This window comes from Dama dama, chromosome 12, assembly GCF_033118175.1.
Source record: "Dama dama isolate Ldn47 chromosome 12, ASM3311817v1, whole genome shotgun sequence".
Classification (NCBI taxonomy): domain Eukaryota; kingdom Metazoa; phylum Chordata; class Mammalia; order Artiodactyla; family Cervidae; genus Dama; species Dama dama.
Window position 1 is genome coordinate 73,356,848 of NC_083692.1, and position 26,203 is coordinate 73,383,050.

General features: G+C 37.7%; 1 protein-coding gene across 2 annotated transcripts in view; it reads right to left on the reverse strand.

The window, feature by feature from the left end:
* Nucleotides 1–26,203, reverse strand: part of SLC12A6 (solute carrier family 12 member 6) — an 86,757-nt gene that overhangs the window by 58,540 nt on the left and 2,014 nt on the right. Inside the window, exon 1 of one of the 2 annotated variants that reach the window (XM_061157653.1) lies at nt 7,267–7,502. The exons of the other annotated variant lie outside the window; for it this stretch is intronic. Coding sequence (XP_061013636.1) covers nt 7,267–7,390 — 124 coding nt within the window. The 5' untranslated portion in view covers nt 7,391–7,502. Of the gene's footprint in view, nt 1–7,266; nt 7,503–26,203 lie in introns of those variants that run through there. 2 annotated transcript variants of the gene reach the window in all.

Genomic DNA, 26,203 nt, shown 5'->3' on the forward strand with positions numbered 1-26,203 from the left:
CAATTTGGGTTGCTGCTGCTGCTAAATTGCTTCAGTCGTGTCCGACTCTGTGTGACCCCATAGATGGCAGCCCACCAGGCTCCCCCGTCCCTGGGATTCTCCAGGCAAGAACACTGGAGTGGGTTGCCATTGCCATTTCCTTCTCCAACGCATGAAAGTGAAAAATGAAAGTGAAGAAGCTCAGTCATGTCCGACTCTTAGAGACCCCGTGGACTGCAGCCCACCAGGCTCCTTCGTCCATGGGATTTTCCAGGCAAGAGTACTGGAGTGGGGTGCCATTGCCTTCTCCAGCAATTTGGGTTACTAAGAGTTAATGTTTGAAGATGCTCTTCAATACCAATATTAGATTCTCTTTCTTGGAGAAGGAAATGGCAACCCACTCCAATATTCTTGTCTGGAGAATCTCATGGACAGAGGAGTTTGGAGGGCTACAGTCCACAGGGTTGCACAGAATCAGAAATGATTGAAGCAATTTAGCATGCACACACATCCTTAATACTCTGTCTTCCTGGACCAACCCATCTTACACTGTTCCTTTCCTTCCTCTTTTCCTCTCTGCCGCCTTCTCCTCTTTCATTTCTTCCTCTCTCCTTTCTTTAAAAAAAAAAAAAAAAAAAATTCCTTCTTTCCTGCTATGGGTTCATTTCTGAAAATCTCCTTAGAAATCTTCCAATCTGCTATCTGTATCAACTGAACGCAACTTCAGATGTTGAAATCCACAGACATTGTAAAATCTGATGAGGAAATTCCCCGGTGGTCTAGTGGTTAAATTTGCACTTTCACTGTGGAGGCCCAGGTTTAATCCTTGGTCTGGGAACTAAGAACCCACAAGCCTCACAATGTGGCAGGAAAAAAAAGGAAATCTGATGAGCGAGGTAGAAGATATGAAACAAATATTTCATGGAAATACTTTAACTTGTAAAGCAATTATCCTTCAATAAATGAATAAATGCAACATTTATACCTGATTCAGTAAGTGCAATAAACAGTAAAATTGTTTGTTTTACTGTTCCTATAAAAAAAACTACAGATTTCATAATGTTTACATCAAACCCTGTGACCCACACACATTTAAGATATTAAGCAACTTGCTCTTGTTTTTCAAAAGCTAGGACTTGGCATCATGGTGAGATGGGAAGCACATAAAATTTATCAGTTTTGAACACAGGCTCTGTTACTACTCAGCAGGTAGCTTTAGGCAAGTTACTCACGGTCAATGAGCTCAGTTTCATTACCTTTGAAAAGGCAGTAGCACCCACTATCCCAGAGTGGGGACAGGATAAAACTGGTTAACACTTTGCCAAGTAGCCTCATCCCTTGCTTTACCACACACCCAATGTGCAAACTACTGTACATGTCTGTTTCCCACCTGCTCTAAACCTTCCTCATTCCTTCTGTTTCTGTTGCTTGTAATCTCACCAAGACCTCCCCTCAAGAATCAGTGCGCCAACCGCTATATTTAAAATGGATAACCAACAGAGACCTCCTATATAGCACAGGGAACTCTGCTAGATAGTTACGTGGCAGCCTGGATGGGAGAGAAGTTCCAGGGAAAATGGATACATATATATGTATAACTGAGTCCCTCTGCTGCTCACCTGAAATCATAATATTGTTAATCAGCTATATTCCAATAGAAAATAAAAAGTTTAGTGGAAAAAAAGATTGTTAAAATAGCATCAGTACGTCCTGTCTTCTGAGATACCTGTCCAGGGTCCCCTCCAGGCAATATTATAGTCTTCTCCAGAATCTGCTATCCAAAGTGGTTTACTTTTGCTCTTATTAAACCACTAATCACAGTAGAGTAAGTAGTCGGTAGCTCTTGTTTTTGAGTGCTGTGTCACACATGTGCTAAGTGCTTTATGTTCCCGTTAATTCACAACCACTCTGTGAAGTAAGTAGTATGTTACTCCCTCTATCAATGAGTAAAGTAAGACAAAGAAGAGTTAAATCACTCGCCCAAAGTTACTCAAGCAGTAATTAATAGAAATTATTGCTACTCCTAATTAGTAATAATTAGTAGAACTGGGATTCAAAGCCAGGTAACTGGGTCCAGAGCCGTCCTGCTGCCTTTGGTGGAGAACTTACACTTCCTTCACCTTTGTAGCCTTAGGAAAAAAGCACAACATCTGGCACGAACATGTGCTTAAGTGAATTTTTAAAAAAAGGCAAAAAACAAGTCTGTACACTGAATCGTCTACTGTGTGTAATTCACCTGGACGTGGAGGTACAATATTATTCAAGATCTTTACCCTCAAGGAACCTATAGGCAGGGTATTTGGGAGAGGGACAAGTGAACAGGTGATTACAATCCAGAGTGTGATACAGGCTATTTCTGTGGACAAGCCTCAGAGAAAACATAAAGAGGGCACCTAAGCTGGACCAGAAAGAAGGAATCAAGAAAGATGTTACGTAAGTCTGAGTTTCTGCCTTTCTCTTCGAAACCAAATTAAGTAGGGCTTTACTAGACTGGCATTCTAGTAGTTGGCATGGCAGAGATGAATGTACTACTGTTTTTTAATTAAAGTATAGTTGACTTACGAATGTATGTTCAGTTTTTAACACTGTACAGGAGGTGGGGATCAAAACCATCCCTAAGAAATGCAAAAAGACAAAAGAGTTGTCTGAGGAGGCCTTACAGAGAGCTGAGAAAAGAAGAGAAGCAAAAGGCAAAGGAGAAAAGGAAAGATATATCCATCTGAATGCAGAGTTCCAAAGAACAGCAACGAGAGATAAGAAAGACTTCCTAAGTGATCAATACAAAGAAATAGAGGAAAACAACAGAATGGGAAAGACTAGAGATCTCTTCAAGAAAATCAAGAGATACCAAGGGAACATTTCATGCAAAGATGGGCTCAATAAAGACCAGTATGGACCTAACAGAAGCAGAAGATATTAAGAAGAGGTGGCAAGAATACACAGAAGTACTATGCAAAAAAGATCTTCACTACCCAGATAACCACGATGCTGTGATTATTCACCTAGAGCCACACATTCGGGAGTGTGAAGTCAAGTGGGCCTTAGGAAGCATTACTACCAACAAAGCTAGAGGAGGTGATGGGATTCCAGCTGAGCTATTTCAAATTCTAAAAGATGATGCTGTGAAAGTGCTGCATCCAGTACGCCAGCAAATTTGGAAAACTCCTCAATGGCAACAGGACTGGAAAAGGTCAGTTTTCATTCCAATCCCAAAGAAAGGCAATGCCAAAGAATGTTCAAACTACCGCACAATTGTACTCATCTCACACACTAGCAAAATAATGCTCAAAATTCTCCAAGCCAGGTTTCAACAGTACATGAACTGTGAATGAACTTCCAGACATTTTTTAAAGCTGGATTTAGAAAAGGCAGAGGAACCAGAGATCAAATAGCCAACATTTGTTGGATCATAGAAAAAGCAGAGGGTTCCAGAAAAACACCTACTTTTACTTTATTGACTATGCCAAATCCTTTGACTGTGTGGCTCACAACAAACTGGAAAATTCTTAAAGAGATGGGAATACCAGACCACCTGATTTGCCTCCTGACAAATCAGATGCAGGTCAAGAAGCAACAGTTAGAACTGGACATGGAACAACAGACTGGTTCCAAATCAGGAAAGGAATATGTCAAGGTTGTATATTGTCACCCTGCTTATTTAACTTATATGCAGAGCACATCATGCAAAATGCTGGGCTGGATGAAGCACAAGCTGGAATTGCCAGGAGAAACATCAATAACCTCAGATAGGCAGATGACACCACCCTAATGGCAGAAAGTGAAGAAGAACTAAAGAGCCTCTTGATCAAAGTGAGAGAGGAGAGTGAAAAAGTTGGCTTAAAATTCAACATTTCAAAAAACGAAGATCATGGTATCTGGTCTGATCACTTCATGGCAAATAGATGTGGAAACAACGGAAACAGTGACAGATTTTATTTTCTTGGGCTCCTAAATCACTGCAGATGGTGACTGCAGCCATGAAATTAAGATGCTTGCTCCTTGGAAGAAAAGCTATGACTAACCTAGACAGAATATTAGAAAGCAGAGACATTACTTTGCCAACAAAGATCTGTATAGTCAAAGCTATGGTTTTTCCAGTAGTCATGTTTGGATGTGAGAGCTGGACTATAAAGAAAGCTGAGCGCCAAAGGATTGATGCTTTTGAACTGTGGTGATGGAGAAGACTCTTGAGAGTCCCTTGGACTGCAAGGAGATCAAACCAGTCAATCCTGAAGGAAATCAGTCCTGAATATTCATTGGAAGGACTGATGCTGAAGCTGAAGCTCCAATACTTTGGCCACATGATGCAAAGAACTGACTCATTGGAAAAGGCCCTGACGGTGGGAAAGATTGAGGGCAGGAGGAGAAGAGGGGGACAGAGCATAAGATGGTTGGATGGCATCATCGACTCAATGCACATGAGCTTGGGCAAACTCTGGGAGATAGTGAAGGACAGGGAAGCCTGGCATTTTGCAGTCCATGTGGTCGCAATGAGTCAGACACGACTGAGCGACTGAATTGAACAGACTTACAGTATTACATTAGTTTCAGGTATACTGTACAACAGTTATTTGGTATTTTTCTACATTACAAAAAGATCACCACAATGTACTTTTAAAAATTAGTTTAGCGTTCCCTGGTGGTCCAATGCAGGGGACACCTTGCCTTGCAATGCAGGGGACACCAGTTCAATCTCTGGTCGTGAGGATCCCCCATGTTTAAAAACAACTAGTACATGTGCCACAACTATTGAGCTTGCACGCCTGCAGCCTGTGATTCACAACAAGAGAAGCCACCACAATGAGAAGCCCATGCACTGCAACAAAGAGTAGCCTCAGCTCATCACAACTAGAGAAAGCCCAAGTGCAGCAACAAAGACCCACCACAGTTCAAAAATAAAATAAACATTTTTTAAAAATTAGGTTATGCTTACAATTATCTATTCTATCTCAAATTATCTAGTTCAAATACATCTCATGTTCTAAAAAACACATCTTAAGGGATGATCTGCCTTCCAAATATGTTCAGTTTATATGACGGTACATCATATTTTTCTCTCTTCACAAACAAATAAGGAGAAAAACTCCATAAAAAAAGTGACTAGTTACCTAACTGGCTAGTATGAGAATCACCTGCAATAAAATCACAATCAATTTAGGATTTTAACTCAGAAGAAAAAGAGGCTATAACTTATCATATGTCAAGCAACTGCTCTGCAACCACTATCTTCCTCAACAACGCTTTTTGCCTAAGCAAAAAAAAAAAAAAAAACTTTGAGGTTTTCCCCATATATGTTGCCTTCCTTTTTTCCCTCTAATTTAATCCTAAAATAAAGATAAATATAAAAAAAAGATAAATACAATTTATTTGTTTTTAATTTTTTTTCATTTATTTTTATTAGTTGGAGGCTAATTACTTTACAATATTGTAGTGGTTTTTGCCATACATTGTTAAATACAATTTAGAAAATGTATTTCCATCAATTGTTCACTTACCAAACAACAGTTCATTCAAGTGGATACCTTCTGGACTGTCATGGAAAATGCCAAAATAAAAAGCCTTATTAAATTCAATTTATATTATATCTGTCACTTCTTCCTTGTCCAAAGCAATTACTATAGAAGAAAATAAATTAAGCCTAGCAGTATTATTTATTACAAAGTTTGGTTGCTATAAAAATGTTTCACCAGTTCTCTAGGTGGTTACTAATAGATTAAATGATTTCTACACTGTTCTAATCTGAATAAAGTGGATTTCCTCAAACATTATGGAACCAGTAAAGACAAAATAATAGAATAAAATAAGCAAATATAATAAAATAGTAAAAATAAATATAGTAAAATTGAGCAGGAGTGAAGAATGCACTGCTTTGCATTTTGGGGGATTATGAGGCGACAGCAAAAACAAAAGCTTAAAAAGGATTAAAATCTAAGGGCAGCAAGCACAAACAACAAAGAAAGCGCAGCTTCAAATACACACAGTCCCAAAAGAGAACCTAAATTCTTTGACAGAGTTTCGGAGAATCAGGTATAAGTACAATGTGGGTTGACCTTTCTTTTTTTTTTTTTTTAATTGAAATATAGTTGATTTATAATGTTATGTTATATTTTCAGCTATACAACATGATCAGTTTATATATTTTTATATGTATTCTTTTCCCTTACAGGCTATCACAAAATACTAAGTTCTCTTTCCTATGCAGTAACTCCCTGTTGAGTTTAAATAACCTTAAATTCAACTTATCACCCTATTTGTTTAGCAAAATGAAAAATACCCTGGTGGAAAAAAAAATAACCTGGAGGAAAAAGAGTTTCGATAAAACCTTCTTTCTTATCTTCCCCTAGTAAATTCTCTCACTAAAACGGAAAGATAAACAAACGGAGCTTTATTTTGATAAGCCTTATCTTTAAGTTAGAGATTCTTAAAAATTCATGAATGCTTGGTAGGACAGGAGAGAGTCAACAGCAGTTACAGCAACGAACGTGTTTACTTGCTAGCGGAAAGTCAGAATCACGGAATCAAAAGGAATTTTAAGAAACTTTTATTCCCTTTGCCTGTATTCACAGACTAGAGAAATTTTTGAAATTTATGAAAGTTACAGACTTAAAATATAAAAGGCTTCAAACTATGGCTGTATTTAATACCATAATATTAACTCAGATTTTAATGGCATGTTAAAAATTCAAAGCCACAATTCCCCCAGCAAGAGTAATTGTTACCATTCAGAGAAAATAATAGGAATAATCACATTCATCAAATTTATTAAACCTGAAGCTATGCTAATCACCATAATTGACCTACTGTACTTTTGTTCTTTCATTCAAGAATGCTTAGATGATTTACTATTGAATTACTCTTAAACTGGTAAAAACTGAGGCAAAATACTGAAGAACTTGACAAGTACAAGTGCAAAGTCCACTGTACAAAACTGCTGAACCATGCTCCTTGTTGATGTACTTTTCCAGATATAATTTAAACTGAGCAAAAGATGAATTCTAAATTCCACATAAATTGCCTCTAACTGTGCCTTTCTTTTTGCTTGAAAACGCTTTTCATACACAGGTACCGGTTCAGTTTCACCAGTAGGTAATGAACACTGAACTCATTGTGGGCAAAAACAAACCAGAATGTGAGTTATCAGCTATGCAAAGGAGTGAAACAGCTGACTGAAAAGCACTTGAACCACAGTACTTTTTCTCCATTCTTCACGAGGCATGTTGAATATTTTAGCTACTATTTCTTTGACGAGACCTCCGGTTTTCCAAAGCTCCCAAGTTGAGTACTCACCTGGTTCGTGGGAATGCTGAATCGGGGCTTTTATTTCTGCTGGACGGGGCTCCCCTTCCTGGGAGCCGGCCGCTGCCGCCCCCTCCTCTGCGTCCTCTACTTTAGTCACCGTGAAGTGCGGCATTGTTACAGCGAGAACGCTGCTCTCCCTCTGTTTGTTTCCTTCCCGTCTACTTTCGACCCTTTCTGACTCTGATCCCTGCCCACGGGAGACCCGGGCAGGGAATCGGGAAGTACTTTCAGTTCACGTGACCTACCCTAAGGGAGGGGAACCTGGAAAACACGCCTTCCCAGGTGGTGTTTACCATTCACTTACAAGGATTAGGCATTCCACCTCTTGCTTATTTGTTATTAAACTGTGAGAATCACAAGAATGGCTTAGGCTGCTTTCCCAGAGAAGCCAAGGACGGGAGAGTGGGAAGAATGCTTGAAACTGTCCACTGTGTACGCACCCTCTAGTTTCTTTAAGTTCTTTGCACATCAGGATCTCAGCCTCTGCCCTCACATCTCACAGGACAAAGACGAGCGAACAGCTCATTAAAGACTGGTACTACATCAAGGTAGAAAATCAACTATTTGTAAGTTTCTGTTGTTGCTTTATTTCAAAGCATATTGAAAACAGTCATGCAAGTCAATGTTTTTTCTTATCTTTCAGATGAGAACATTCATTCAACAAATATTTAACGAATACCTATGTATTTTATATAAGGCATAGTTCAAGATGTTGTAGGGTATACAAGGACACCCAAGAAGAGACATTAACTTCCCTGAAAGTCCAAATTTGTTTAAAAGAGCTAAATATTTTTAACAGGAAGAGTTAAGAATTTTTTGTTTTGTACAGAGAGTTTAAACATTGTGTTTTAAAGAAAAAACAATCCAAGAAAATCTCTGATGGAGAGGTGTAATAGTTCCTTCAGCACACACTTAAGATAACATACTTAACTCCTGATATATTCTGTCAGATAATTGTGTTCTCAGTTGATGACTTTAACAGAGTATGATGCCCTACCCAGCACTCTGACACAGGAAGGAGTTCAGTAACTTGAGCTCTGTGCTAATTTCCATGTTAATAATGTAATAGGAGGACTTCATTGTTAGTAACACCTGACAAACAAGATTTCACTAAATTTAAAAGAGAATAATGATGGTTTATAATCCTCATTTATTCCAATATACACCACTTCCAAAAGAGAACAAAGCCGATAGCTGTTAAAGACCTACTTGTACACTGCACGGAACTAGAAACTTTTCATTAGGATCTCATTTAATCATCACAAAAACAGAAACATTAGGCTAAGAACTTGCCCAAAGTCACACAGCTTGTAAATGGTGAAGCCCAAATTAAAAATCGCCAATACCCTTGATGTTAGTCAGCGTAGAGGTTTCACAGAAAAGAAACTCATATACACTTACTTAAATTTTATTTCATGGATTCCTGTATAACATTGGCTTGTAATCTTAGGCTACAAATTGGAATCAGCTGGGGAGATGTTAAAACTACTCATGCCTGAGTCCCATCCTAGATATTCTGATATAACTGCTCTGGAGTAGAACGTGGCAACAGGACTTTGAAAAGTTCCCCCCAAATGGTTCTAACAGGCAGCCAAGGCTGAGAATTACTACAAGAAAAAAAAAAAAAAAGACCTGTAGCTACTTAGATTTTTTTCTCTGAGAGAAAGAAGTAAGTCAGGTGTGGTAGCGCCCTTGGTGATTTTTCCATATTAACCACGTAGGCAGCGACTCAACTAATTTACTCAAAGGAACTTAAAACAACTGCCAGATTGTCAAAGATTTCCGTATTATATTCTAGGTTTCAAACTTATTAATATTTTAGTGTCACTAGATATTTCCAATGGGATCTTACCTTTTCATATTTATTTTATAAAAAGAGTTGAACTGTGCCTAATTTTTTATAGTCAATGAACAGAAACAATTACTTGTGTTTATAAATCTATATGTAGCTTGTACATATAACCCTATGTACAAATGTTATCCTGTCACCTCTCCCCTCTAAAAAACCCCCCAAACTAAACAAGTAGGAAGGTAACAAATGTCTGTCAATCAACAATAGGTATAATTTATTTACCAATTTAATGCTCTGGTACCATAACGGTCAGCAAGTTTAAAATAGTTCTCTCCTAGATTGTACTGTAGATAGTGCGGGATCATAAAAAATTCAAGGCAAAGTTAAAGTAATACAGAAACGGGGGCAGGGAGAGTGTCAAAGAAGAGATGTGTAAGTTCTGTATAGGAACAGTGGTTAGATAGAGAAGGTGGGATATAAGAAACAGCGATTTAAAGACCAACAAACTAAAACAAGGAGGTATACCATTCCATAGCCAGCATGACAGATAAAACTGGGAAGATGGACAATACTAAATTTGGTGGGGCTGTGGAACGGAAGGAACTTTCATACATTGTTAATGAAGCGCAAACTGGTTCACCACTCTGGAAAAGGGTCTGGTACTTATCTCTATAATCCAACAATTTCACTCCTTATATTTACCACCCTGAATTTACCCTGTGAATGAAAATATATTCCCACAGAAGGACTTGTATAAGAATGTTCATAGCAGTTATTAACAATAGCCCAAAACTGGAAACCCAGCCCCAAACAGGAAGCCCACAGAAGAATGAGTAAATAAACTCTGATACATTCATACAAGGGATTACCACTCAGCTATAAAAAGGAATGAACCAGTGATACCTACAACAATATGGATGAATCTCAAAAACATTATGCTAAGTTACAGAAGCCTTAAACAAAAGAATACATAATATATGAAACAACCAACAGGACAGTGCTGGCAAAAGTAATATGGTGGAAAAAAACAGGACAGTGGTTGCCTCTGGAGGAATGGAAGTGGAGATTAACTGGGATGGAACAAAAGAGAACTTCCCAGAGTGTTGGTAAGATTCTACATCTTGACATGGAGTTTAAGAGTTCCACAAGTGTATGCATTTGTCAAAATTCAGTCAATCTTCACTTAAAAGTTGTGTATTTTACTGTATGAAAAGTTTAACTTGAAAGAAAAAAAAGCTGCAAACAGAAAATGAATTCTATTTAATAGTATGTATTCTGAGGTATTGGGGGAAAATGAACTGATATCCACAATTTAGCTTAAAATGCATATAAATGGATAGACAAGTTGTGAGAGGAAAAGTGTAATAAAATGTTAACGACAGATTCTGGAGTGTTCACTTTAAGTCTTTCAATTTTCTGTATGTTTGAAATTTTTTTTAATAAAATGTTGAAAAAATACAATAAAACTGACACTATTATGAAAATGAATAGGCAAGTCAAAGACTGGGAGAAAATATTCATAAAACATATGCCTGACAAAGGACTTGCGGTCTGAATATATAAAAATTCCCAAGAAAAGTGAAAGTGTTAGTCACTCAGTCATGACCCCCACTCTTTGTGACCCCATGGACTGTAGCCCATCAGGCTCATCTGTACACGGAATTCTCCAGGCAAAAAGACTGGAGTGGGTTGCCATGCCCTTCTCTAGGGGATCTTCCCCACCCAATCAACAGTAACAAGACAACTCAACAGAAAATGAGCAAAAGATTCAAACAGACAATTCACAAAAGAAGCTATATACAAGGATAATAATAAGCAATTGAAAAAAACACTCAACATCAGTGGCCATCAGGGAAATGCAAATTAAAATCACAATTGAAACTGTTGGCAAGGATGCAGAGCAAATGTTAATGGAAATGCTGACCACTTTGGAAGAAAGTCTGGCACTTTTAAAATAAATTTAAACACACATCTACTTTATGACCCAGCAATTCCTCTTCTAGGTATTTACCAAAGAGAAATAAAAGCTAAAATCACAAAAAATTTTGAACAAGTATGTACTAGCAGCCTTATTCAATTCAATTCAAACAGAAAACAGCTTAGTAGGTATCCATCACAGGATACACAACCTATAGTATATTCATACAATAGACTATTACCCAACAATAACCAGGAATGAATTACTGATACATTCAACAACATGAATGAATCTCAAAAACATTATAAATTATACATTACACATTAATTATACACATACTTAAGTGTTTAAGTGTGAAGCACACTGATGTCTGCAACTTACCTTTGAAATGCTTCAAAAATAGATGGATGATTGCAAGGGATGAACATATGACAAAACAAATACAGCAGAATGCTAACTGTAGCCTCCAGAGGGCATGGTTCTGAGTATTTATAACATAATCTCTCAACTTCTGTGTATGTGTGAAATTTCTCATAAAAAAGCGTTGGGAAAAAAATACAATGAACTAAAAGTTCACTGAAATCTAAAAAACTTTGGAACAAATCACTTGTGGGTCAAATTTCATTTCACATAAAATTTAGGGAGTTGCATAAATGCTTTTCCTGAACTTTGATTCCAGAGTGTTGAACACTGTTTGAAATGACAGTCACCATGCAGGTCTGAGGAGAAGGCAATGGCACCCCACTCCAGTATTCTTGCCTGGAAAATCCCAAGGACGGAGGAGCCTGGTGGGCTGCAGTCCATGGGGTCGCTAAGAGTCGGACTCGACTGAGCGACATTACTTTCCCTTTTCACTTTCATGCATTGGAGAAGGAAATGGCAACCCACTCCAGTGTTCTTGCCTGGAGAATCCCAGGGACAGGGGAGCCTGGTGGGCTGCCGTCTATGGGGTCGCACAGAGTCGGACACGACTGAAGTGACTTAGCAGCAGCAGCAGCATACAGGTCTGAAATATGTACATTTTTATATTAAAAAAAAAAAATCCAGGGGAGAACAGATTTGTGGTTGCCAGAGAGAACAGTGGGTGAGGGAGGGATGGATTGGGAGTTTGGAATTAGCAGATGCAAACTACTATATAGAGAATGGATAAACAACAAGGTCCTACTGTGTAGCACAGGGAACTATATTCAATATCCTGTAATGAACCATAATGGAAAAGAACATGCTACATAGCAGAAATTAACACAACATTGTAAATCAGCTATACATCAATACTTTTTTTAAAAAAATCTATGCTTAAAAAAAACTATGGTATTTTCAAGCAGTAAGATATAAGGCCAAGCTAGGGCAAAAAGGGCATTTTATTCTTTAGGCTAAATATTATACATGCTATATTTATTAGTTACTTTCACTAAAACACTTTACTTGTGACTATGTCTTTTTTTAATTAAAGAATCATGACCATTCTTTAAAAGAATGGGTCTATTTTGGGTATATTTTGAAAGTACAATTTACCACTCTATTCTATTATTAATTTTTAATCATGGTTAACAATTCATGATAACCAGCATTTTATTTTATTCAACCCATTTATTAAATAAAAAAAAGGCAAGTTAGCTTCAGTGAAGACACTGAAACAGGGGAAGTCAATAGGAAATTACTTTCAACATAAGGATTCTTTCAGTTTGTGATATTTGGTTAAATCCCATCATGAAACACTCAATTTTAGAGGCCTCCCTGGTGGTCTAGTAGTTACGAATCTGCATGCCAGGGCAGGGTACATGGGCTCAATCCCTGGCCCAGGATGATCCCACATGCCAGCAGAGCAGCTAAGCCTGGGCACCACAACTACCGAGCCCGTGCTCCAAAGCCCACACTCCCCGACGGGAGAAGCCACTGAAGTGAGCAGCACATGCACCGCAAAGAAGAGCAGTCACCTCTCACTGCAACTAGACAAAGCCCACGTGCAGCGACAAATTCCAGCACAGCCAAAAACAAATCAATCTTAAAAAAAAAAAAACACTCAACTTTAGAGCAAATCATGTATGTATTTCCACTTAGTTTGAAGAAATTGAGAACTGTACTATACAAAACCTATGCAAATTATCTAGAACCACACACTCTCATTGCAAATTATCTTTGGTAAAGGACTACTTTTCTTTTAACTGCCATTTATTATGGACAAAAAAAAAAAAAAGACCTGTAAAAACATAAAACAAAAATTACTAGAAAATGAAATATACAAAACACAAATTCCAATTTTTATTATTAGATTCAACAGAGATAAACTTACTCTAACAAATTGCTAAGCAAGTTCTAAAAACTTAATTTCTGAAATTATCTCTTCATAGAGGTAAGGAGGTTTATAAATAACTCATAGTCCAGCACCATCTGCATACCTCACTCTGAATGGCTCTGTTAGAGAATGTTCTAAACATTTTATTAGAAGTAAATGGGCAGTTCACTACTTAAATTTGAAAAGTATACAGAATCTCATTATACACAAATTTCCTATTTAACATACTCAGCAAATCCTTATTCTCCTTCAAATACTGGGGCAATAAATATTAATTTAAAGTATAAAAATGATCACAAATTCTAAATTTTGCCTTGCTATGTAGACAACTATAAAAAGAATTAAATGAGCCGGTTACTTTGGTGAGGACCAACTATCATGGATAGTAAGGCATTAAAACTTCTAAATCTCAAAATCACATAAAATTGTCTATGAATGGATTTTTATAAAATGATATTTATAATGTATTTTGGGACTGATGACTAAAAGACAGTAAATACAAAAAAGACATTATTTTCTGATAGATTCGTAATACTATATATAGGGTAAGGATAACAAAGAGTTCTCCAAATCAAAACATCAGAATAATCTCATGCTTTACTGAGGCTGAAGGATTCATGCATTTATTCAATATACCATATGCCAGGAAAGAGGAATGCAATGGAGAACAAGACACTGCTCCTGCCCTCAAGGAGCTTGCAGGCTTATTATCCTATTAACTACATAATAACAAGCAATATAAAACCAGGAGTGTAAGAATCAGTCTTGAGAGCACAACAGTACCACCTTGCCCAGCTTCTTCTGTAGGAACCTTAAGTTGTGAGTCTTCACTAGAGGAAAGAATAACAGTTGATGGCTAGTGCTACTTTGAGGGCTATGCTATTCATTTTGGCTACTGATCCAAATACTAAAGAAGGCATTATCAAAAGCCTTTGAGTACTTAGAGCCCTCAGCTTCTACTGTTATCTTTTTCAGAGTACTGCAATTCCCTATATAAGGTTGCTCATCCCAGTGTCAATTGTAACCTACAAATGAGAGGCCCCCCAAAATCAACCTAAATATGAAAACATAAACTACTTACTCAGTAACTCAGATTTTCACTTCTGAGGTATGATACTTCATTCTTTCATTATGAAATATGATCTATGGGCTTCTAGTCAATGCTACCAATAGTGTATAGAAAGTAAAACTGATATTAAACATTATAAAAATTTAGGACATATTTCTAAAATATAAAGAAAGGAAAATGAAAACATAATTTGAAACAAAATTTCCTTGTAAATTTTTATTATTTTTTTTTCTTGTAAATTTTTATGTCAGAGAACAAGTATTTTTTATAAATTATTGCTTTCTTTCTCCCCAGCAACAAAACTCCATTTTAAAATAGATCTACTGAGGATGACAGGCACAGACTTATTGTTAAGATTCAGTGGTCCAGTGGGAACCCATGAGTGTTGGAGGTTAATGCATAATGACAGATGATGCTTTGAGTGGATTTTTTCCTCTCACACAAACAAGTCTCTAATAAAAGAACTTTATGTTTAAAAATAAATTAAAATAGATCTATTGAGCAAGGGTCAAAACATGAATATTAATTAACTTTAGATGGCTTCCTTGGTGGCTCAGACAGTAAAGAATGCCTGCAATGCAGGAGATCTGGATTTGATCCCTGGGTTGGGAAGATCCCCTGGAGAAGTGAATGACAACCCACTCCAGTTTTCTTGCCTGAGAATTCCACTGACAAGAGGAGGCTGGTGGGCTACAGTCCATGGGGTTGCAAAGAGTTGGACATGACTGAGCGACTAACACTTTCTTCACTTGCTTTTTTTTTAAATGGACTAATGTAACTAAACCAGTAAATCTTCATGTTAATTAAGCACTATTATAATGCCCTGGGGCCTCCCTTGTGGCTCAGCTGGTAAAGAATCCGCCTGCAATGCCAGAGACCTAGGTTCGATCCCTGGGTTGGGAAGATGCCCCGGAGAAGGGAAAGGATACCCACTCCAGTATTCTGGCCTGGAGAATTCCATGGCCTGTATAGTCCATGGGGTTGCAAAGAGTTGGACACGACCGAACAACTTTCACATTCACTTTCATAATGCCCTAAGTATTTGAGATCACTGTGTAAAAGAGAGTGAAAAATGCATTTTTAGGCCAGATTTCTTACTAGGAACATAGAACCTTAGGTTATTCTGGAAACATATCATTTTACTATATTTTTTAAAAAACCATTTCCTTTCATGCCCACAATGTGAGGCAAAATAACTACAAAAATATACACAGAACATAAAACTTGCATTTCCTCATACCTCTTCTACTCTATTACACATTTGCAGCTTAATAAATATTGCAGCAGAGCCAACAACTGTTGTTGGCCAGGCTTCCCTGTCCATCACCATCTCCCAGAGTTTGCCCAAACTCATGTGCTTTGAGTTGATGATGCCACCCAACCATTTTATCCTCTATCCCCCTCTTCTCCTCCTGCCCTCAATCTTTTCCAGCATCAGGGCCTTTTCCAATGAGTCGGTTCTTCACAGGTGGCCAAAGTATTGGAGCTTCAGCTTCGGCATCAGTCCTTCCAATGAATATTCAGGACTGATTTCCTTTGGGATGGAACGGTTTGATCTCCTTGCAGTCCAAGGGGCTCTCAGGAGTCTTCTGCAACACCACAGTTCAAAAGCATCAATTCTTGGATGCTCAGCCTTCTTTATGATCCAACTCTCACATTCATACGTGACTACTGGCAAAACCATAGCTTTGACTAGATGGACCTTTGTCAGCAAAGTAATGTCTCCGCTTTTTAATGTGCTGTCTATGTTTGTCATAGCTTTTCTTCCAAGGAGCAAGTGCCTTTTAAGTTCATGGCTGCAGTCACCATTTGCAGTGATTTTGGAGCCCAAGAAAATAGATGTTTCCACTGTCTCCCATCTATCTGCCATGAAGTGATGGGATCAGATGCCATGATCTTAAGTTTTTTGAATGCTGAATTTTAAGCCAGCTTTTTAACTTCTCCTCTTTTATCTTCATCAAGAGGCTCTTTATTTCCTCTAAAGAGGAAGTTTCTGCCATTAGGGTGGTGTTATCTGCCTATCTAAGATTATTGATATTTTTCCTGGCAATCTTGATTCCAGTTTGAGCTTCATCCAGCGCAGCATTTTGCATGATGTACTCTGCCTATAAGTTAAATAAACGAGGTGACAATATACAGCCTTGATATACTCCTTTTCAGTTTGGAACCAGTCCATTGTTCCACGTCCAGTTCTAACTGTTGCTTCTTGACCTGCATACAGATTTCTCAGGAGACAGGTAAGGTGGTCTGGTACTCCCATCTCTCTAAGAATTTTCCAGTTTGTCATGATCACACAGTCAAAGGCTTTACTGTAGTCAATGAAGCAGAAGTAGATGTTTATCTGGAATTTCCTTGCTTTTCCTATGATCCAACAGGTGTTGGGAATTTGATCTCTGGTTCCTATGCCTTTTCTAAACCTAGCTTCAACATCTGGAAGTTCTAGGTTTATATATTGTCAAAACCTAGCTTGAAGGATTTTGAGCACAACCTTGCTAGCATGTGAAATGAGTGCAGTTGTGGGGCAGTTTGAACATTCTTTAGCATTGCCTTTCTTTGGGATTGGAATGAAAACTAATCTTTTCCAGTTCCGTGACCACTGCTGAATGTTCCAGATTTGCTGGCATATTGAGTGCAGCACTTTAACAGCATCACCTTTTAGAATCTGAAAGAGCTCAGCTGGAATTCCATCATCTACACTAGCTTTGTTCATAGTGATGCTTCCTCAGGCCAATTGACTTCACACTCCAGGATATCTGGCTCTAGGTGAGTGATCACACCATCATGGTGTGAGCTTGGGTCATGAAGATCTTTTTTGTATAGTTCTTCTGTGTATTCTTGCCACCTCTTCTTTTAGGTCCATACCATTTCTGTCCTTTACGGCATCATCTTTGCCTAAGATGTTCCCTTGGTATCTCTCTTTTTCTTGAAGAGGTCTCCAGTCTTTCCCACTCTGTTGTTTCCTCTGTTTCTTTGCACTGTCCACTTAAGAAGGCTTTCTTATCTCTCTTTGCTATTCTTTGGAACTCTAAATTCAGATGGGTATATCTTTCCTTTTCTCCTTTCCTTTCACTTCTCTTCTTTTCTCAGCAATTTTAAGGCCTCCTCAGACAATCAGTTTGCCCTGTTGCATTAGCAGAGTGTAATGACAAGAATACTGGTGTTTGGACTTCTCTGATGGTCCAGTGGGTTAGGATTCCGCCTGCCAATGCAGGGGACAGGAGTTCAATTCCTGTTCCAGGAAGACTCCACGTGCCACAGGGCAACGAGGCCTACAAACTCCAACGACTTAGCCTGAGTGCCCGAGGGCCTGGGCTCTGCAGTAAGAGAAGCCACCACCATGAGAAAAACCCAGGCGCTGCAACTGGAGAGGACCCCTGCTCAGCCACAGCCAGAGAAAGTCAGTGCACGGCAAGACTCAGCGCAGCCAAGAACAGATAACAGTAGTGGTGTTAGAATCACACACACTGTTCTTCAACTTATTTCTCATAAGACTTTGGACAGGTTACTTAACCTTGTCAGCTTCATTTTCCTGCAGAAGAAATCTATCTTAACTCATAAGTAAATGACATTATTTTTTAAATGAAATAATATCAAAACTGATGATTTTTCAACAGAGAATTAACCTCATGTAATTCTCTATTTTCTATTAATTCCTAAAGTTTTGTTTGGAAATTAGCACACTGCTAAACTAGAAAAAAATAAAATAAAAAGCAGAATTTTTTTACAACCATCTTGATGTAAATTAGCCACTGTGAATTATTTCTGAATATAAAAACATGCTTAAGCATTAAAAGCAAATGCTCTCAAAATAAAGATAAATTTCAGATGGATTTAATTCTCATAGCTCCTTGAAGTGAAACTGTACATGTGTATACAAGAGTTTTAAACTTAATACTGTTTGCTTTTTTAAAATTAACAATATGAAAAATTAATACTCTTACCCACAAAGTAAAAAGCTTTTGATACAATAGAGGAAATTTAGGTGCCACTTTGCCAAATATTAAAGCTATCTACAAAAAGGTCCCACCTGTAAACAGACAAATGCTATCAACTGAGTATCTTGCATGGATTTCTCAAGGCCATATAAAATATAATAAGGCTTAGCTATGGAGCAACAAAAATACAAAGCAGAAGACTGAAACCCAGCTCTCAGTTAAAATAACAGGAAATTTTAAAAAGAAAAAAACCATGGGATTTCCCTGGTGGTCCAGTGGTTAAGACTTCTTGCTCCCAATGCAAGGGGCATGAGGTCAATCCCTGAGCAAGGAACTAAGATCCCACATGCACCCAGCATGGCCAAACTACTCTCCGTGCCAGTAAGGAAAAAAAAAAAAAGCCAAAACAAAAACTAAAGTTAAATCCTAAGACCTAAGTATATCTACCATTTCCTAACAACTTAATACTGCTTTTGTTTTCATTTTTCTATCCTGTCCAAATACAAAAACATAAATTTTAAGAAGAAGAAAAAAAAGCTTTAGCCCTTACATTTTTTCAGTTAAGATACCCAGAGGTAACTTCAAATTTTCAAGTTTTGCACAGCCTTTCAGATTGAATTATTTACAATATTGGTTTGATTCTGATACCTTGGTAACTTTAAGTTCTACCTGTGATTTAAGGAGATTAAAATTTTTCAAAAGTAAGATGCACTTGAGAATCAGAAATGTTAAAACTTTGACAAATGAACACTTTGGAACTGAGCAAATACAGTAATAACATTTCCTATTAATCAATTATTGAACTTCTGCAGTTAAAGCAAGGTGCTGTGTGTGTGTTTGTGAGTGTGTGTTGTATGCGCTGCAGTTTTGTGCTCATAACTTTATCCAACATTGCAGGGATTCTACAAAATACACCAAAGCACTAATAACAAGGTTTTAATGGGGAATATCTTCTTGGTTTTCCACTTACTTCTAAAATTTCATTAAAATAATACACTGTTTTACACAATCACAAAATAAAGTGCTTTTATAATTCCTATAATACAGCTCTCCAAATTTGCGTATCTACTGCTAAGAAACACATCACTAAGATCTTAAATACATATAATGTGCATTACTCTGAGTCGACAGGCCCACCAGGTGAAGTTATGCAGATTATATCAGACCAAAAGGGCAAGGAGGGGGAGACTGAAATCCAGTTTGCCCTTTTCCAGTGAAACTTGCAAAGGTGGCCATTTTAGGTCTGGCTAGTCCAAAAGCATTTATTACACAGAGTAAGAAAAAAAAGAGCAGCTTCGATCCAAGTTTACAGCAAAATATCGTCCTTCTAGGTCAGCACAAATTGCCTTAAAACATTCCTCTTATTTTAACAGCTTTAACACGGAAAAGCATGACTATATAAGATTCTTAGGTCCCCAGTCCCTCTTCCTTCTCTTCCAGTCCCAGTACAGGTAATAGCAAAACAAAGTTTATGAGAATCCCTCAGAAATGCACATCAAAACTGCAATGAGGTATCACCTCACACCGGTCAGAATGGTCCTCATCAAAAAGTCTACAAACAATAAATGCTGGAGAGGGTGTGGAGAAAAGGGAATGCTCTTGCACTGTTGATGGGAATGTAAATTGATACAGCCACTATGGAAGACTGTATGTATGGAGATTCCTTAAAAAACTATGAGTAAAACCACCCTATAACCCAACAATCCCACTCTGAGGCATACACCCTGAGGAAACCAAAACTGAAAGTGACACCTGTATCCCATTGTTCACTGCAGCACTCTTTACAATAGCTAGAACATGAAAGCAATCTTCATGTCCATCAACAGATGAGTGGATAAAGAAGTTGTGGTACATATACACAATGGAATATTACTCAGCCATAAAAAGGAACGCATTTGAGTCAGTTCTAATGAGGTGGATGAACCTAGAACCTATTATACAGAGTGAAGTGAGTCAGAAAGAGAAAGATAAATATCATATTTTAACGCATATATACGGAATCTAGAAAATGGTACTGAAGAATTTATTTACAGGTAAACAATGGAGAAACAGGCATAGAGAATAGACTTATGAATATGGAGAGAGGGGAGGAGAGGGTGAGATGTATGGAAAGAATAATATGGACACTTTTATTACTATATGTAAAACAGACAGCCAATGGGAATTTGCTGTATGGCCCAGGAAACTTGAACAGGGGTTCAGTATCAATCTAGATGGGTGGGATGGGGTGGGAGATGGGAGGGAGGTTCAAAAAGGGGATATATATATATATCTCGATGGCTGATTCATGCTGAGGTTTGACAGAAAGCAACACAATTCTGTAAAGCAATTATCCTTCATAAAAAAATAAATTAAAAAGAAAAAAGAAACATGCCTCTGACAGGAAAAGAAAAAGGCCTCTGATGCAAAGAATTAGTGAGGAGATAGGAGAGACCACCCAGGATAAAAGACAAGAAGTTGAAGCAATCACTCTTCCAGTCACTAATATTTAATCAAATATCTAGAGTATTCTCGGACAGACTCTATAAAAGAAGGTCCTTTCTATTAAATCTATTTCTGGATTTCAGTCCAACTTCTTAAAAGCTTGTATTACAGATGTTTTCAAATATACACAAAACCAGAGAAAACAGTAAGATGAATCCTCATGTACCTTTTACTCCAATTCAACAAATCATAAATGTTTGCCAGTCTTGTCTATCTCTCAAATTTTATTTTTTTGGTATGAGAGGAGGGTGGAATACACTTCATTTCATCTGTTAGTATGTCAATATGTATCTCTATAGATAAGGGCTTTACATTACCAGTGTCATAAATATACCTAAGAAATTTCACAATAATTCCTTAATGTTGCTTAATATTAAGTGCATGGTCATGTTTCCCTGATTTTCTCAAAAGTCTTTTTACAGTTGTTTGCTCACATCAGGATCCAAAAAGAGTCCACACATGTATTTGGTTGATACTCTTTTTATCTGAAATAGCCTTTCCCCCTTTCCATCAACTCCTCTTCCACCACATTCACTTATTTGTTGAAAATTCTAATTATTCAATAAAATTTGCCACACTCTGGATTTAGCTGATTGCTACTTGCAGTATAAAATATTGATAACACAGTATGAAATTTAATCACTAACTCTGCAGTATTGAGAAGAGGGGAAAAACGGACGTGGTCTGTAACCAAAATGTCTCACACAAGTGATAATTTGTCTTTTCAAAAAATGGGGGGTGAGAATTGAGCTTGGGGAAAAAAACATGTACCAGAGGATGCTATTAGGAAAACCAAGAAAGTACCAAATCCACATGTTTTTACAAAACTATCCCTTTTACTACCCTATACACTGTTAGTTACAGCTCTTTATTAGCATGTCAAAGTGAAAAGGATAGTATTCAATAATCATATATGAAAGGTATTTTTAAAAGAAAGTTAATAGTCACCTATAATTGTCAATACAATGTAATTCACTTAGTTTTGTTTGGTGCAAAAAATTAGACTTTTTTTCAAAAGCATAAAAAAAGTGCTTGGTACTTTGAAACATGTTTTTATGAGAAAAAAAGACAGCTTTCCAATTTTATTCTGATTCTTAGTCAAACATTATTTAACCCCAGCTCAAGAGACTGATATGAATACCAATAATACAGAATTGGTGGATCAGTAGAGTGGGCTTAATGTCTGTGTGTAATGTAATGGTGCCAAGTGCAGATAAATATTTGTTAAGACCTATCAGCATTTAAGGAAAAGACTGCCAGGCCTTATCCACTTGGTGAATGTCTATTTACCCTTCGAAGCCCACCTATAGCAGGAAAATTCTTCACATGTATATTAATCCCTCTTTCCTTTTGAGCTATGGTCCCCACCTCTGGCTGAAGAGTTTTTAAATACGATGGACAAAGAATGTTTCTGCTGTATCAGTGAACAATGGCTGTTGAGGCCATCAAGACATCTGTCATTGCAGTCACCCTCGATGGTGCACCTTAAGGAGATTCAAAATGGAGAAAAACAGGATACTGGCCCTAGACAGCTAAGGTGCATCTCAAAGGAATGATTTCAATAAGCCCAGAGTTTTGCATCTTCTCATACATAGAAAAGCACTAAATTTGCTAACTTGAGATGTCTAGTTTTCCTTAACAAGCAGTAATCTTTTGATGTTTCAACTATTTGGTTTTTTGGCAAAAACTCCTATATATCCTGGCTCCTCCATACCCTCCTCCTTTATAACAGTCCCTCAGGGCTTACTGAGAGGCTATCTTTGGGTTGAAGTCCTCAGTAAGTCTGCCAAATAAAATATAATCCTCAACTTTTAGTTTGTGCATTTTTTGCCAAGTAAAATATAATTCTCAACTTTTAAATTGTGCATTTTTTTTTAATTGACAACATTATGCTCTGAGGACACAAAGACAGCTTTGAGTCCCTGTACTTAAGAATCTTACAGCCTAACTAAAATAGGTGCTATAGAAGTAGTCTGCGTAAGAGACGTAGGGACTTAGAGATCTGATCTATCTGGATTTGAGGTTGAATGAGACAGAGGTTGTCAGAGAGAGGTGACCCCATGAAGGGGAGGCTTATCTAAATTACTCTTGCCTCTCTAGCAGCTAACAACCATCAATAAAAATTTGGTGACAGCCAGCCTCAAAGTACACTTGGAGCTTCTTGACTCAACTGGCTTTTATTTTTACTCCACCTCAGAAACTCACTCCCAAGGCTGTATACTAGGATCACATTAACACTGGAACTGATCCACCTCTGAATACATTGACCCCAACTTTCAAACATCTGATCACAGTCTTTAACCCTTCTACATCTTTCACTACCATTTTACCTGTCAAGTCCTCCAGTCTCTCAGGGTCTCAGTTCATTTTTCCCTCAGTTCATCATTTTCCTTTACTGTATTTTTCTACTGTATTATTCTAAAATTTACTTTATTTTTCTTTTTTGTATTTTGATGTACACTTCTCTTCCTACATTTATCATACAGCATTTTAATTTATACAAAATTTTGTTTGCTTTCTCTATTAGATCATAACTTTTAAAAAAATTTATTTATTATTTTACTTTACAATATTGTATTGGTTTTTCCATACACTGACTTGAATCCTCCATGGGTGTACATGTGTTCCCCATCCTGAACCCCCCTCCCACCTCCCTCCCCATCCCATTCCTCTGGGTCATCTGGACTCTGTGGGAGAGGGCAAGGACGGGATGATATGGGAGAATGGCATTGAAACATGTAAATGATCATAACTTTCTTTAGAACAGTAATGGGATTCTTTTTCTCAGTCCTGCATCCTTCACACCCAGAACAGGCCTGCTGCTGCTGCTGCTGCTAAGTCACTTCAGTCGTGTCCAACACTGTGCAACCCCATAGACGGCAGCCCACCAGGCTCCGCCGTCCCTGGGATTCTCCAGGCAAGAACACTGGGGTGGGTTGCCATTTCCTTCTCCAAGAACAGGCCTAACCCATATTAATTGCTCAGTAAAAGTTGGTGCAAGCATTCTTGTCATTTTCACCACTATTTCTGTGAGCTCTCCAAAGGCGGAACCTATATGTTACCTGAGTATTTAGTAAAATGGGGTTGACCTATAATTTCTACTGGAGTGCCTCATACATATCAGAGCCCCCAGGAGCATTTGTTGAATTGGAAAAGGTTGAAATGTTATTAGAGTCTGTATAAGACATATAAAGATATGTTCTCTGCTCTATCTTGGCATTATTATTTTAGCAATCATTTAAGTTAACCAAATAGTTAAGAGACCAACGTAAAAAATGTTCATTGTGGCAGAGGCAAACGGAAAGCCCTGAACAGAGAGGTCAGGAGGCATGCACTTCACTCTCAGCTCTGCCACTCAGAATCTACAAATAACCATCTCTGTAACCCTTAGTTTCCTCATTTATTAAAATGGGGTTTGACGAGAATTTGATTCTTGATCATCTGAAAGTTCCCTAACTAATATGCTATGGCTACCAAATTTTTTTTTTTTTAATTAGAAGTGATACACTCTCAGATTTCCCTAGTGGTACAGTGGATAAGAATCTGCCTGCTAATGCAGGGGACATGGGTTTGATCCTTGGTCCAAGAAGATTCCACATGCCGCAGGCAACTAAAGCCCACGTGCCACAATTACGAAGCCCTCGTGACTAGAGCCTGTGCTCTGCAACAAGAGAAGTCACCGCAGTGAGAAGTCCATACACCACAATGAAGAGGAGTCCCCACTCACGGCACAGAAAGCCCTCAAGCAGAACGAAGAACCAGCACATGGAGAAGGAAATGGCAACCCACTCCAGTATTCTTGCCTGGGAAAGTCCATGGACAGAGGAGCCTGGAGGGCTGCAGTCCATGGGGTTACATGACTGAACATGTGTGCACGAGGGTGGAAGGAGATGGGTTGGTAGCAATAAAGTGGTAGAACTTGAAGGAAAAAAAAAAAAGAACCAGCACAACCCAAAAGAAAAAAAGAAATGATTTTTTTAAAGGTATAATTTCTCATATAAAGAATAAAAGTGATACACTCTCAATATAAAAAATTGTATATGCCTTACTGAATTGTTTAAAGGGAAATTCCTTCTCTCCACTGTTTTCATAACTCTCTGGAGACGTCCACTCTCAAAAGTTCCTTCTGTACATTTAAAACATTCTTCATGCACAAGCAAGTATAGTGCTAAGATTGTTGATTTTATTTACCAGCCTGACTGTCCCAGAAATTCTAATGGGACAGTGACAAAATGAAAGAGAACTATAAATACCTTGATAGCAGAAAGACAATTACTACTCAAGAGGCCAACAGTAGAAAAAAATTAAAATACAGATAGAAATATTTAAAACTTGTTTAGGTGGAATCTATCTTGTTTAGGCGGGTACTAAAGTTACAGCTTGGTCCTCTATCTAAAATATTCCTTAATATTTAGTTTCTGGTACTAGATGAAAGGGAAATTAACAGTCCGGCCATTAGATCACACTTCTTCTTGGGAAATGAGTTTCCTACTTTCCCAGTGACCTATTTTTTTTCTTACTATCTTTAAAAAAGATTCTTATGATGGCAATCATCCTGTGATATATTTCCCACACCATCGGAGAGAACTGATTGGAAATATACTTAAAGAACGGCTTATAGATAAGAATAGCGGCCCAGACAAGGATCCTGTTTCTGCAAGGTTAATACATTACTGATATGTCTACTTTTAGAAACAACAAAAATACAATTCTATAATACATAACTTGCAAACCTATCAACACTTAACTATGAATTGTGTATGTGTGCTCAGTCATGTCCAACTCTTTTGCAACCCCATGACCTGAAGCCTGTCAGGCTCCTCTGTCCAGGGGATTACCCAGGCAAGAATACTGGAGTAGGTTGCCATTTCCTACTCCAGAGGATCTTCTGGACCCAGGAATAGAACCTGTGTTACCTAATAACAATTACAGGCTTTCCAGGTGGCTCAGTGATAAAGAAGTCGCCTGCCAAATAGTAGACTTGGGTTTGATCCCTGGGTCGGGAAGATCCCCTGGAGAAGGAAAAGAGAAGCCACTCCAGTATTCTTGCCTGGGAAATCCCACGACAGAGGAGCCTAGTGGGCTACAGGCCGTGGGGTCACAAAAGAGTCAGACAGGGAAAAAAAAAAAAAGTCAGACAGGACTTCGTGACTAAAGAACAACAAATGACAATTACAACATAAAAAAAAAACTGGTATTTTTACAACCTAAATACAGTATAAAGGGTAAAAACTAAAACTATAATTTAGAATGTGGAAGAAGAGAAAATGATAAATTATTTTAATTCCATAATGTAATTTTAATACCATGGTACATAACATAAACTCTGTCATGAAGGTGAAAATTGTTAAGTCCAGGAATTGACCTGTAAGGTCTTCATAAAAAAAAAAAATTAGTCAAGGACTATAAACTAGCAAATCTACCTTGTCTC